Source organism: Colletes latitarsis, chromosome 2 (assembly GCF_051014445.1).
Source record: "Colletes latitarsis isolate SP2378_abdomen chromosome 2, iyColLati1, whole genome shotgun sequence".
NCBI lineage: Eukaryota > Metazoa > Arthropoda > Insecta > Hymenoptera > Colletidae > Colletes > Colletes latitarsis.
The window spans coordinates 22781443-22796296 of NC_135135.1; the positions used below are offsets into that span (position 1 = coordinate 22781443).

General features: G+C 44.5%; 4 protein-coding genes across 6 annotated transcripts in view; 1 reads left to right on the forward strand and 3 right to left on the reverse strand.

The window, feature by feature from the left end:
- Positions 1–1048, reverse strand: part of LOC143351751 (uncharacterized) — a 25148-nt gene extending 24100 nt beyond the window's left edge. The window contains exon 1 of the mRNA XM_076783603.1: positions 170–1048. Within this exon, the coding sequence (XP_076639718.1) occupies positions 170–253 (84 nt within the window). The 5' untranslated portion in view covers positions 254–1048. The remainder of the gene's footprint in view (positions 1–169) is intronic.
- The window catches only part of LOC143351754 (uncharacterized), a 7471-nt gene extending 2407 nt beyond the window's left edge, over positions 1–5064 (forward strand). For 2 of the 3 annotated variants that reach the window (XM_076783611.1, XM_076783613.1), the window contains 5 exons: positions 3273–3441; positions 3531–3741; positions 3887–4057; positions 4229–4285; positions 4930–5064. In XM_076783611.1, the coding sequence (XP_076639726.1) occupies positions 3351–3441; positions 3531–3741; positions 3887–3899 (315 nt within the window). In that variant the 5' untranslated portion in view covers positions 3273–3350 and the 3' untranslated portion in view covers positions 3900–4057; positions 4229–4285; positions 4930–5064. Of the gene's footprint in view, positions 1–3232; positions 3442–3530; positions 3742–3886; positions 4058–4228; positions 4286–4929 lie in introns of all 3 variants that reach the window. The other variant, XM_076783612.1, reaches the window with a different exon arrangement.
- Positions 5065–9834: 4770 nt separating this feature from the next.
- Positions 9835–10913, reverse strand: LOC143348417 (uncharacterized). Its single transcript, XM_076778599.1, has 4 exons — positions 10907–10913; positions 10431–10563; positions 10179–10359; positions 9835–10050 (listed from the first exon to the last, which is right to left on the reverse strand). Exons 1-4 carry the CDS (start codon positions 10911–10913, stop codon positions 9835–9837), a joined length of 537 nt encoding a protein of 178 aa, XP_076634714.1.
- Positions 10914–12876: 1963 nt separating this feature from the next.
- LOC143350356 (uncharacterized) lies at positions 12877–14540 on the reverse strand. Its single transcript, XM_076782458.1, has 4 exons — positions 14381–14540; positions 14181–14318; positions 13620–14109; positions 12877–13507 (listed from the first exon to the last, which is right to left on the reverse strand). Exons 1-4 carry the CDS (start codon positions 14521–14523, stop codon positions 12995–12997), a joined length of 1284 nt encoding a protein of 427 aa, XP_076638573.1. The 5' UTR covers positions 14524–14540; the 3' UTR covers positions 12877–12994.
- Positions 14541–14854: the final 314 nt, after the last annotated feature.

Genomic DNA, 14854 nt, shown 5'->3' on the forward strand with positions numbered 1-14854 from the left:
TGCCGAGCACGTCAAAATGATTTCCGGTATAAACCATAACGGAGCCAAAGTGTAAGCATCCGAATATCCGGAGGCAAGGCTAACGAGTGCGATAATGTTTCACGGATTCCTTATACTTTGCGTAACTTTATGGTTAACAGTTCGCGCGCGAACGTTTTTCCACACTCACCTGATAAGGGTAGGCACCTGGTCTGTAATAGCTGCCGGTGTTTATCGCCGGATAGCTCTTCGTGCTGCCACACATAGAGGCCATCTTTTACCAATATCTTCGTTTCCTCTTGCCGCAGAGTTTCTCTCGTTTATTCGTTTTTTCCGCGAGCCGAACCACCCGGAGACAATGCAGAGCGCCTACGCGACCGTCTTAAATAATTCGAAACGCGTTCATCGTCGGGCTATACGGTTCTTTTTCTTCCGAGGTTGCCTGGAAGTTACACGCCGTTCGATCGTAACGAAAGCAAAAGAACAGCCTTATCACGATGAAACGAAATTGTTATTCCTCTGCTTGAATTGCAGATCCGGCGACGGTGCGCACATGGACCGTAGTGTATTTTCGCGTTACCACGATCGGTATTCAAGGTCACGGAACCGCACAATTTTTTAACGTCCAGAACAGTCCCGTTAAGCACAGTTCTCGATATATTTTTTCGTAACTTTTAACGTCATGACCCACAAAAAAACCAGTTCATTTTTCGGACCAGTTTTAAATGGCTTCGAACCTTTACCTGACTCCACCGCTCGAGAACGATCACTTTCCTCCGGAATTTATCCGTTGATACGGTTTCTGGAGTGTTTTCAATCCTCACGGTGTACGTTCTCGGTCATAGTCCTTGCGTATTCTACCGACAACGCGATGAAATTTCATCCTAGACCTTGTCACCGACGTTGCGTTCGACGACCGATCGAAAATCGGGATTCTCGGTCGCACTTCTCCTCGACGAGCTTGCACGACGAGTACTCGCGACGATGATTCGATAAAAATGCCTTCGGTGCTGCTCGACGTAAACGAGAAATGAAGCGAGGTAGAAAGCACTCCGCACCGCGTCCTTCCTCCGAGACGGTTGACCACCGACTGACAGCAGGAGATCTTCACGCACCGCCGTTCTTCATCTTTATCCTTTCCGTTCAGCTAACCGGCCGTTCTTTGTCGTTCATTCGATTTCTTCTTCGTCCAGCGAGCTTTGTCGGCTGACTTCGCTTCACGCCACTTTACTTTTTGGCTCTGTCTTCCTCGTGGGAATCACCGAGCGCACCGACTTTTCTTCCCTCAATTTTCATTGCTGCTCCGTTTCTCCGCTACCCCCTCTCCCTCCATCGAACCACGCTCTATTCTTTTTCTCGTTCATTCTTGCATCCCTTCTTCTACACGCCTCTGTCGGTTCTCCTCCGCTTCGGGCTACTTTGTTGCAATCCGCCGATCCTCACGGTCGGCGAACCAATTTGTTCCGATCCCTTTGCGAACGCCCCGATCAGAACCGACTGATTATCGATGAAAAATCTTCAGATCCCGTAGATATCTGATCGTTTAACTCGCCACGAACAAAATAGACGCCGCGGACGTCCCTTGGACGCGATAGCGCCGCTCCTGTCGAAACTTCGATGCTCCAGAGTGAGTCGCGCTCTCGGTGATTTCAATGCGCGTCGCCTGAGACTCCCATAGCGATAAATAGACGCTCGCGTGGTATTATGTTCACCGCTGATTAGTAATTTAAACAATAATGGACGCTAGGATCATGCCACGCATTTAAAATTAAATAGGAGCTACACTCTCGATTACAATTTCAATGTTTAGATCGCATATACGCATAATATATTTAACGAATAAAAATAGAATAAATTAAAAACAGTGAACCCCGTCTTCACTGTCGTAAACTGGTATACAATTAAGTTGTAATCGAGTTGGAAAACAGCTACTCTGTTTATCCTACCCATCGTCTGCGATTCCAATTAAGTTATCTCCCGGATAAAGATCTTCGGAACCACACGTGCCTGGATTATGCAAAATTGCCGCCTCGATTGCTTCTTGTACCTTCGAGTTTAATTAGGTCCCAAAAGAACGAACGCGCTAACGTTTCACGTTCGAAACGCATCGCGAATAGATTCGTCTATCGTAATGCTAATTCTCGCGTTACTTTTTAACGAGATGCTCGGCTGTTTTCTTCCTCGTTCCTGTACAGATGCGATCAGTAACATCAACGTAATTAAATCATGTAAATTATAATGTAGAAACACCTTCCGTGTCTGAAATCGTTGAACGGCCCTCATTTCGTCGCTATATACTTGTGCTTTTAGGAACTATCTGTTTGATCTGATTTTTTAACATTAGAACTACCAAAGCAGTTAAAATGCTACGTGTAATTTTCTATAAGAGAACGAATAAACATTTTTCATTATACATTTCTTCGCGTATCTATCGTTTTAATTTCTTTGGTACAAATAAATACCAATTGTCGGTAGTTCTAGTGTCAGGGACTGAAAATACAATTGTTCGCCGTCGCGTTCCGCGCTAGTTAAAAATTCTACGTTACGAACGTAAGATGCAACGCGTTGTTACACAGTTTAGAAGCAACTCCAGTAGAGAAAATTGATTTTCGGTCGATTAATACACTGGAATATTCGTGAACTGTGCAGGTAATAACAGTTCTCGCTGACGGTTGATTAATAAAATGCATAGAATAACTGTACCGGGATAACCGAGAGTCTCGAGGTCCAGGATCGAGCGCATTGTATTGGCGTGTGATCAAAGGAGTAGGTTACTATGCTCCCTCATCTCGTTAGAAACTTACGAACCGCTCTTGGCATTATCCCGTCCATTATCCGCGCCATCCTGCTGTTTGCATTAATGCCACTCATTATTCGACCCTTAATAAAACGGATCACCGTTCCGCGTTCCATTGTTAGCTATCTAACGGTAATAAATTTCTGGCCGCGAAATTTCTCACGATGGACATTCGTTGTCGTGCGGCCGCGGACGCGTTTTGACGGCCTGATTCCTAACCGCGCTCGCGATCTGCGGGTAATTAACGTGAATCATATTCCTCGAGCATTACGTATGTATTCCGTTGTACGTAGGAAAAACAAACGATCGAGCAACTTTCCCTAACGGGTTTTCGAACGATTACGCGGTCTCGTTTCGATCCAAGGGCGAAAAGTTAAGTCACTGTCGATGAAAATATTGCATCGTATGCGTTTTATTGTACGAAACGTCGATATAATAGATTTGTTTAAGAATTAGTAAAATTCCATGGATAACCAAAGACGGGGAACGTTCGTAGGAAAGGTTTTTCTCCCATTTTGCGTCCAAGGTGAAAATCGAAGAATAAACATCGTCGGGGATGAAACGTAAATAGTCGATGGGCCTTGGTTCTGCGGTTATGACCGGGTTAGTGTTTTTCAATCGTTCGTTCGAGCACAACGTGGCCGGGCACTTCGGTCGGCTGCAAGGTAAATAGAGTCTATGGTAGCAAGCAAAACAAAGCGACGCTTGAGAACCTGGCGAATAAAACTTGATTCACAGCCCGGCTTTCCCACAGATAATAACGCGAGCACGAAGCGTGTGCACGCGTTCCACGGTACAAGAATGCGCGCCAGATTTAGAACGTTTACCTGTACGCCGATAAAGATCGTTACCGAGCTGATTATGGGCCTTTTTTCAACGAATTTGCATAAACCTTGCACACCATCGAGTGGCAAATCGGACCTCGACGCTGCTGAGTCAACGTTATACCCAGGGATCCAGAGAAGGTACGGTTTCATCCTATGTTTGCTATAATCTTGTTTTTATTTGCTGTAGAAGGGACGTAACTTGTGCACACAGCATACTTGGGTATAAGATACCTTTTGTTGACCAACAACTTTCATTTTATAAACTCTTTTATTTTTATTTCAGAGACATTCGTTAGAAAGCCTCGGTTACCATTACGCCGACTCATCTGCAAGAATGTTTCTGTTTGGGAAGTGTTACTCTCCCAGTGTACCATGTAAACCTTCGATTTCTAAGCTAAATTTGCAGCATGTGCAACGCACGCCAACAATAAAAGCGTAACGAAAACGTATCTCGGTAAGTAACTCACACTTTCGGTGCTAAATGGAAGATTTATGCTATCACGCAATATCATGATCGAGAACACTATAGACATAATCTAACGGAAAGCGATGTTATAACTAAAACGATTAAATGCTATTTTGGTATTTCTATTTCAAAATCACTTTTTCACACATTCTTTTTTAGGAGCTGCCTTACAATAATCTCGATGGTCACAGAATCAGAATAATCAAGTCTTCGCAGGTTTGTTCAAAACGTAATCATTTCATCCGTTTTAATAACAGACATTGGAAGGGTAATATTAACGGGGAACATATTCTCTCGAGCCAATTAGTTCTCAAAAATTACAAAATCGCGCGTTTCAGGAATTTTAATCAAATCTATAAAATATTCTATTTGGCCGTTGTTCGGTTCACGCGCCGCGTGCTCCGATAATGTTTCCTTCCAGTTATTTGCTCTTCAACACTCTCGTTAATATTAAAATCTTCGTAATGCTTTAATTGCACGCGCGCAAAGTTTCTTGTCGGGATTCCTTTTATATCGAAGCCTTTCCAACCGATAGTAACGGTATAGGTTTTTAATTACTCGCACACCTTCGTCTTCTTCCGTTCGCTATTAGTCTTATTCACGTCAGGGAAGAAAACAGCCACTTTTGATAGGTAATAAATAATAATTGTACATCCGATAGATCGTCTGTCGTTTAACACGAAAAGATACTAATACACGAAAGCTTTAGAATAAATAAAAGATTCGCGTTGACTCGATCTGACTTTGTCCGATATGAAAGTCGAGGTAGTCGCGGGGTATTAATTATTGGCTACGTCTTAAAAGGATTCCCGATAACGAGCGCAATACATCCAGGCTCTAATTACTTCGTTGAATCGTAGGGGACGAGGAGCGATCGGCGTCGCGTCGTACAACGCTCCGCTGGATCCTCAGAAGTCGGGCAAAAAAGTTTTTCTCCCTGGCTCGTGGTATTTCATTGCCCGTATAATCATATCCGACATAACAGTCGTTATGTGGCCACCGGCACGGGCACGATGATTCGACCGCCTGCTTCGGTAAGTGTCAGTTTAAATTTCTCAGTATCTTTCTTTTTACGCCTACGATTTTCTTCTTCCCGATTCCCGACCCAAGCTGACCGAACTCAAAATTACAGATCTACATTGACAAATTTCAATTCAAATACAAAGCACACGCTGGTTCTCTGCGCGTTCGTAGAACAATTTTACCGTACGGAGGATAGTCGAAAGCTATTAAATACGATTGAACGTTGGGAATAATCCGAATTCCCTGAACGGAACGTTGGGTCCACCGTATCAGAGTCAGGACGCGCCAGGCATTCTGTCATATTTCATTCTCGTGTGTTTCATTTTCGAAATGCTCCTCGTAATTACCCCCTCCTCTCTCTCGGTTTCGTTCCGAAATCTTTTTGTATCGTACGATTTTTCCCCTCTTTACGCCGTACCCCTTTTTCTGCGTCCCTATCCACGCATTCATCTCTCCCGCGTTCTTACGTCGCCTCGGTGCGCGTCCTTTCCGTCTTCCTTTCCAATTATATACAGCGTGTTTCTCGTTTATTTACTAAGTTCTAAGCGTGCCGACTTCCAGTACGTCGGAACGCGACGGTTGAATTCCGCGTGGCATTCTGCCGTTTTTCCCGTCATAATGTCAGACCACTTTTGTTCTCTCGGCTTCGGCCACGGTCCTGGCATTTCGTTGTTATTTAGCCACCATCCCTCCCCTTTCCGCCATCCCTTTCGCGTAGCCCTTGAATCTCACCGATCTGGGCCTCGCAATTCACGTGTGTTTATAGGTGCCAGCCGTTGCCTTTCGGGGCCCGGGTAGCCTCCGCGAGTACATTGTAATTTTCCTTTCTTGCCAATTAAAGCCGTAAGTGCCGTGGACGGACAATAAAACTCGAACCAAAGCCGCGACGTGATGATCAGCACGTGTTCCATTAATATTGCCTCCAGGAACGAGTTTTCCAACACATCGGGGGTGCAAATTAATTTATACGCCCTCGATAACAATTTAAAGGCGAATGGAGACTATTTTGGTTAAAGATTCTAATTCGAAACGCGATAAATGCAGCTCCAAGTTCTTGCGTATCAAAGACGCGACCGTAATTAACGAAGATATCGCTCGGGTGATTTCGATGCGTACATTCTATCCAAAATTAATATTTGGTTACGCTTCGATTACAACGAACAGTTGCATGAATTTTAGATTTTTGTTTAAAGTTCCTATTAAATGCTAGAATTCTTGGAGTTTCCGCGATTGTCAAGATCTTTTAAAAATGTTTTACTGTTGCTTCCCTGTGCTTTGTTACATTCCGCGTGGCGATAAGACGCATTATTATTTTCATTGCGCTCCGCTTGTAAAAAGTCCATTTGGTGGTGATTCATTGATACTAAGTGGATGTTTGAACTGGTAACAGAAAGAAATTAATCGTGGATTCCGCATTACCATCGCGAAATGGCCACACAAATCACGGGGATCTTACGGTCCCCTTGGATAGTAGCCAAAAAGTCGTTCAGGATATCGGATGCTCATTGAGAACGGATCGAAACGCATCGATAAATCATACACTCCGTATAAATGACCCTCACGTAGGTCCGACCGAATAATAAATTTTTACGTCTTGCGCGGATCCTTTCTTGCATTGCTGCTGGGGCGGATGAATTTCCTGCCAGCTGTTTGACGCACAAATCTTTTTGCGTTTCGTTAGAAACACGCAAGAACAAGATATTTTTTAATCCCTTAATATTCTACGTAAGATCAGCTACCCAAGCCTTCGAACTAAATGCTTGGAAACCACAGATTACTAGTTCTAATGAAAATTCATAAATACTTTTATAAATTACGTATGCACTTACGCGTATCCGAATAATATTTCCTATTTCAGATTTTCAATTGTACGCCCATTATTTAGGAAGTAGCGTTATCGCGTAATTAATGATCGACTAATTGAATGAATATAACCATCTCGAACAATTTTCAGGATAATGTAATAGTCTCATTTTCCAAGGTAGGATATTTCACCGTAGAATCAAATTATTATGAAAAATAATAATACAGGAAAGCTCTATTGGAACTAATGGCGTCACGGTAGCTAGATCACGCGTTTTTCTAAGTTTTTATTAGATACACGTCTCTAATAAAGAGTAATGGTAGAGATAATCCTTAGATTTCTCGTCGCACGGACCAATATTTTCTGATTTGGTCCCGGAAATGCAACGCCTTTCGCGCGAACATCCCTAGGGTTCGCTCGATGTATAAAATGGCCTCGAAACGGCACGGCGCGGTGTACGTGTGTCGTAAATAAAATTTTTATCGCCGGTACTCTTTCCTGTTAAACGCGCATCGAGATAAAGTCCCTGATAGATATCCCGCGTCATAATGAATTCTTTTTGCGGTGGCTGCTGCACCCTTTCGAACGACTTCTCGGTACGTCCCCGCCCTCTTCGCGTCCTCTCCCGTTCGCCTCATTATTATTATTATCATTAACTATAAAAGAAGAAAGGGAATGGCGGGGCGAGGACTGGAGGGAGGCCGGTAGTAGAAGGAAGCTGCGTAGCCTCTCTCGCTCCGTTCGTATTTGCAACGCGAGAATTATCGATCACCGGCAAGCATTGCATCATAAATTACTGTTTTTATCCGCGGGCCCCGATTTCGAGGCCCCCACCAGGCCCTTCCTTTTTTTCCTTTTCGCGTGGCAGAGATTTATCTGAAATATTAAAAGTCGCTTCCTGCCTCGCGAGCCACGCGGTCCCAAGCCTGACGGTCATTGTTAAGATTCTTTCGTCTTTCCATTTCGAACGGCGGCATACTCGCGAAATATTTGTCTACGAATCGTAGAGATTTACTTTCTACAAAGATTCTGGTACTTTGAAAACGGAGTTGGCTCAGATTTTCATCGATATTCGTTTCCTGCGGACGTAAGATGGCAACCATTGCGCGCAGAACGTGTAAATTTCGAGGAAATTCGCGGTGACATTTTTCGCGAGAGAATGCTCGGTCTCGTAATGACTGTAATTGCTTTCGGGGGCCCGATTTCGCGTTTCATCGTCTATTACCATCGCGTATCATTACACGGGCGAGTTTCGACCGCGAAACACGCGGGAATCGCCGATCGACGTTGATGCGCGCCGCTGTAAATAACAGTTTTTACGTCGTTTTTATCCTCCGTCGTTTCCCCGGCTGGTCGGAGATTTATTTGAAAAATTAAAAAAAAGAAAAAAAAGTGAGCCCGACTCCCCTTTCTCTCTCTCGGACTCGTTGGCCCCTCCCGAGATGCACCCGGCCGCATGAGATCGTCGTACTTTTGCCCAAGGTACCCCTTGCAACCGACTACGTGGCGGAATGCGTTGGTGAACGCGCTGTGGGTGATTTTTGCAGGGCCGTACCGGACCCCTCGCTATCATCCGAACTCGAATATTCGACCGTTTCGCGCCTGGATCATTCTTGTTCCGATCACTTTTCGATAAACCTACAAATACCAAAGTCGAGCAAATTTTATTCTCCAATGACAAATGGAAATGTAAACGTCCAAACGTTAACGGATTCTAATTTACAAACGAACGAATAAAATGTACACAGAGAAGTTTACTTTGCCCAACTTCGATAAATGCGAGGGCGGAATTGTTTTGAGGTTCGATCGTTGGTTGTAGAAATGCAGGAAAAATCGAGGGGTAGGTACGGTCCTGTTGGTCCCGAAAGATGCTCGAGGGCCCCCGTTACGTTGCGCTGTTCGACAAGAAAATTTGCCTCCGAGGTTGAACCGCGCATATCGCGCGCACACGCGTTCACATATAAAACTCGCATGGCTCCGGTGAATACGTACGCGAGCAGGATCGCACGGTTGATTTATCGGTCGACATTTTTTCGGGGGATTTTTATTACGTTTTGATCCTTGCGCGCATACATTTTGGCGTCTGCTACCGCTTCGGTCGCTGCCAAAATCTCCCTCGTCTTATTTGCTTTTCCGAAACTCTTCTACCATAACGCGTGATATTCGATTGTAAACATTGGACAGAGAAACGTTCGTATTTTTGTGCTCGATTCATTTATCGTCACAAACTCTCTACAGTGTATAGTACTTTAATCAACCCCTTAAGTATACGTTACAACAATAAATTTTGATTTTTACGAGTTACATATGTATTTCCTATCGTACAAACGAACAACGAAAATTTTCTAAGCAACGATGACAATTAAATTCTCTGGAAAAAGGTAGATTTTCTAAATTTCGGTGCAACATACGCCCTTTTTCCAAAGAACTATTAAATTACGTTATTAATTTAAGAAAGTTCTCCTCCGCAGAAATTTTAGAAACCAGAACGAACAATGTCTGCTATGGCACAGTCGTTTTCGAATCTTACGTACAGTATCTTAACAGTCGCTCGTTATTGAAGTCTGAAACTTACCGATTTCGTACACGTATCTTTCGGTTTAAGGGCCTTTCTTGCATCGTAACGTCTCGATCGAGCGCACACGCGTCGCAAGAATAATGTGGAACTGTACTAATTAAATTACACACACAGTCGCTATACATATATACAAATTACAGGCGCAACGCGATTATTGCAATTTAACTGCAGGTATTTTCAGTAATCGAAACGATCGTAAGAGCTAAGATTCGAAGCACTCCGCGGAAATCGACAACGCGAACGCTGATTAATCTCACGCCGGATAGTCGCGAACCATGGCTTCGAGTTTCTCGAAATTAACGTGCAAAGTCACAGACTTCATAGAAAACGAAGGGAGTTTCTCGATAGCGTGTCCCTTCGTCAGTGAATCTCCCTCGAAACTGCGTCCATTATCCTCTGAAACGTGGCACTGTCCAATCCGCAGAACGGTCTTTCACAGGGTGGCGCGAACAACGATCGTCGTCTTCTTCGACGACGAAATATATCGTCGAACTCGTCGTCGGTGGTCGGCGGATTCACTTTAGCGTAGTAAAGCGCCGCGAAGCCACTGTAGATCAGAAGAGCCGCGGTGGCGAGCTGTGAAAAACGCGTTTACAATTAGAACATTCGCCACAACCGCGACAGAAACTTATTTTTTATTACCAAACAATTTTTACTTCGAAGTCGATCGAGCAATTTTAGTAAGAACGTCGTGAGAAACTCACCTGAAACACGGCCCAGAACTTGTAACTTCCCTCGTTGATCAGGAAGTCGTAGTAGCCGCCCCAATAGTCGACTTTCGGCTGCACCATAGCCTTCATGTCCTTCTGTTCGTCCTGATGATCGTCGTGATGATCATCGTAATCGTGCTCTTCCTGGTAACCGCGCCGGTACATTCTCGGGTGTCTAGTCGGGAAGAAGAACGCTGATCAATCTCGTTTAACCATCGGTAAATCCGACATTTTCAAAGTGGCTACCTGTATGGCTGCAACGCAGAATTTTTGTCGGGTTCGTTCGTCTCCGAGGGTGCGTCGATCTCGTGAAAAACAGCATCCGAGACGCAAAGGAGAAGCAGAAAACAGCAACTGACTAAATTCGTTCGTATTCTGCCTGAAATATTCGAACACGTTTTCTCTTAAACTTCAAATCATCGATTTTACAGTTCGAGCGACAGTATATTTATCTTCTAGGCTCTTATATTTACGATTTTCATAAAAGACAATCAATTACACAGAACTGAAACGTACATGTAACGTATTCGTTTTTGTGGACCCCGAATTTAGCAAATCTTTTACTGCAATTTGTATCTCTCTAACGAAACGTAAAGTAATATCTACCCATAGTTTGTCTTCTTCTCGTATCACGGTAAACTCGTCAAGAATCTTTCGTTATCGGTTCGAAAGGCGCGCGACTTGGTCCTCTCATTCGTGAACACGCGTTTCGTCGCACTTACAGTTCATGTCCCACAAATTTCGCCAAGACGATAACGCGTCGCGATTCGATTCGCTCGTTCGTTCCTCGGTTTCGAAGCACACGCGAAAATGTTTCAGGCGAACTTGGACGTTGGCGAAAACGTTCGAAAGGTATCGACGACGAGGATCACGATTCAAGGAACCGTCGGTGATAAAACCCGAGGAGCGACTGAACGATTCGTGGGTCCAGTTCAAACATACTGCTCGGTTCACGCGTACCGATAACTGTATCAGCAGAAACGTTAAGTAAATCCGGCGTACGACGCTAAAAGCCCTAATTGTTACAGATCTTACGTATCGTCGCATCGTCTAGACTTTAGCGGGAAATTCGCTCATAGGCGACGAATTGTCCTCGTGCGTTCTCGTTTTTTCGTTTACTCTTCGTCGTGGCGTTTCTCGACCGGTTAGGCGCCTCTCCTTCGCCCCGGAATATAAAATTTTTAACAGTAATTACGAAAACGACCCGCGTTAAAAGTCTGCAAAGATCCGATCTTGTAAAAAGATTCCTAGAAAAATCACAACTATCATCGTCCAATGTTAATTGCGTCTCTCGTTAGTCGATGGCGAAACTACAGTTTTCCTGGTAAAATTCCACTTGTTCCTCGTCGAGGACGGATCATTGACTTTTGAGCTGTCCAGCAAAGTAAACAAAGTGGCCGCTTCTGGTATTGTTCTCGTCCCAACCAATTTGAGCGTTTAGCTGTTTTGCATGCGGCAACTAGCGAATATTCGAACCGACGGAAAGTTTTTTTTTTCTCTCTCCCGCACGATGGAACTTTTGAACATCCACGGATATCTAGGCGATGGAAACATGAACCTCGGGTCAGTTAGGCGATGTACATCCTCCTACGGTATTAGGCCACGCGATTAGCAAGTTCTTAAGCAAGTCCCGTTGAAACAATACTCTAAACCGGCGATAATTGCTACAAATACTTGATGCAGGTTCAGTTAGAAATGGGCGGGGTACGTTAGTTTAATAAACTCTGCTTTATACGGTGAACTTGTCTTTGAATTAATAATCTATCGATCGAACTCTCGGAGTTTGGAAAAAATATAATTCCTGCGATTCGATCGTTCTATAAATTTTCTAATCGTCGATGAAACGTAATCAGATTACACTTTGCAAATGGCCTGGAGTGGACGTCGTAGCGTTATCGCGAATCTTTATGTATTAAATGCATTATGCATACGCGGGACGCGCGAAAGTGTAATATGAAAAGGACGGTTTCGTATTCTCTGTGCGCCGCGAGAATCGAGGAATCATACGTGAAAAGAAAACCGTGGACGGAGGCAACGTAATTGGTCAATCGGAATGCGAGAACCATCAGAATTCTCGCGTCGTTTCCTGTAATTCTTTCGATTCTGCCGATACTGACAAATTCCACCTCGTTATCCGTCCAAAAACTTGCGCCGTGACTCTTGACGCGGCAGTAAGAAGCAGCCATAACCGAATACGCCCGTTTCTCGGGAATTTACGAACGCGTCAACGTTAAGGTTTGCTCACGTTCGCGCGTTCCTGCGGATTTTAAACGAAGAAATTGCCGTACAGGCTTTCGTTGGATTTTTCAATCCTCGAACACCGAACCCTGGGCCCCGGGTCCGTTTCGACCCGAATTATTAGGCACAATTCCAGTTCTTATAAATTAGATATCGAGACTATGGTAAAAATATTGGTTAGCCACCTGCAGAAACGCAAAAGTAGGAGTCTTAATTGATTCTTAATCGATCACAGTGGCTTAGATTCCAAGGTTCTAACCATCTATGAGACATTACGAACGATGATTTCAAGGATCAAACGATAGAATGTCACCTCAGGCTTCAAGATCAACCATTTATTAACTCTATGCTCTTAATAAATACATCGACGAATATTTACAAAACACTTAACCGTAATATTTACACATACAAAGTACATGCTTCGTAAAGTAATTCTAAGGCTTATATGGTACAATGTCACAGAGATTCTCGACTATACTAGAATTTCCTTACGATGATCAGAGATTCGGAAGACGGTAGAAAATGTTATAGAAATGGCGTGCAACTCTCTTTTCGCGTTACGTTCGTGAACTTTAGGAGACCGCTCCGTACTTCTCCGCGAAGTTCTCGACCCCCTCCAGTACTTTTCCCGCGAGATCCCACCAGTCGAGTTCCATAAACGATCTAGAGTGTCCAACCGCTTCCGCCAAGTGACTGGGCAACGTGATCTTGTGTCTGGCTATGCTCTTCAGTACCAGAGCAGCGATGTAGATGATGAAGTAGATGCTGAAGTACAGAGGGACGTACCAAAGCTTTTTACCGATGTAATAATAGGAGTACGGCCTTTTGTCGAGCCTTTGATCGTTCATTTCCGGTTCCTCGGTGTGCTCGTAGTATTCCGGTATGTGATCGTGGATCACCTCGTGGTGAAAATCGTGATCGTGACCGAAGGAGTCGTCGTAGGGCGGATGATCCAAGTGGCCCGTGAACTCGATCGGTTTCGGTGCTGGTCCGCCATTGTACGACGAATCGTCCGGAAAATCGGGGTAGTCGGAATCGTGATCGTGGGAGGCGTAATGGGGTTCCGGTTTGTAGGAGTCCGGAGGCTGAAAACAACGATCCAAGTGAGTCTCGATCGTTCGAACACACGGCTCGAAACTGTCTATCTTTGGTAGCTGATCGTTCGAAGCGGAAAAATCGTAACTCGAGATGCTTTACCTTGTCGCGTATGCCGAAGTCCGAGTAGTCGGACATCGACAGAGGTTTGGAGATCGGTTTGTCGCCGAGGAAGTCCGGTGGTTTGGAGATCGACGCGTCGCTGAGGTACTCTGACGGTTTTGAGCTCGGTTTGTCGCTGAGATAGTCCGGTGGTTTGTAGTCGTAGCTGCCGGAAAATACTGGTTTGGAGAAGTCGAAACTGCTGGAAGATGGTGGACCACTTGGTGGACCATTGGATGGTGGACCACTCGGGGGACCACTCGGAGGACCGCTTGGAGGGCCACCTGAAGGGCCACCGGAAGGACCGTTTGGCGATCCGCTAGGAGGACCACTCGGAGGCCCGTTTAGGCGAATGGGTTTCGAATTTTGTTTCGCGTCGTTTCCCGGATCTTTATTCTTTAAAGAGAGAAGCGGTGCCGGGTGGTATCTGTCTTGAATCTGCTTCTTCGCGTTCAATTTTGCCAGCATCTCGTGGTCCAACGTCGAGTATCTAGAAATTTAAGTAGTCGATACAAAAAGAATTGAAAAATCAGAATAGAAATTCATGGTTTCTCTCCGTACCTCGTCTGTGGATAGTTGACAACCTCGCCGTTCTGTAATTTAGGAATTTTCGGCGAAATGTAAACGGGCGACACCGTAATAGCGATGTCTTTGATGCTCCTGCCCTCGTTTTCCGACTCGTTGTTCCGAGAGATCATTCTGAATCAGAAATTATTCGATTTACCAATACGAACTATTTCCAAACGAACGAATTGTCTAACCTGGTGATCCACGAAGCCTGGTCGTTGTTAGTGTTTTGATCTTTCTGTCCGTTTCGCGACACTTTCGCGTATGACGTTACTTCCGGTAACATCGAGGCGCTCGACAGGCTCGCTAAAAGCAGCGAAATTAATATAACCAGCATCTTCTCTGCTGTCTAAAGATGAATGATCGAAGAGCTCCGACACGCGTCTTCTATATAGACTCGTAACTGTATCTTTCGAGGAAGAAGCTGTAAATTTATTGACCGTTCCTAACGTTCAGCGCTGTCGTATTTAACGTGACTTGCAACTTCCATTTCGTACGTTGGAAGATTTTCTAGTAGTCAGATAGCAAAAAGTTCTAATCCGATGTCACGATTTTTACCAAAATCTATATCGTTCGCGATTACTTTCCGCGTCGGACGGATTTACGAAGCGACAAAATATCTTCCACGAGCATGAACATGCTAATAGCTGTGAACGAGGATTGACAAA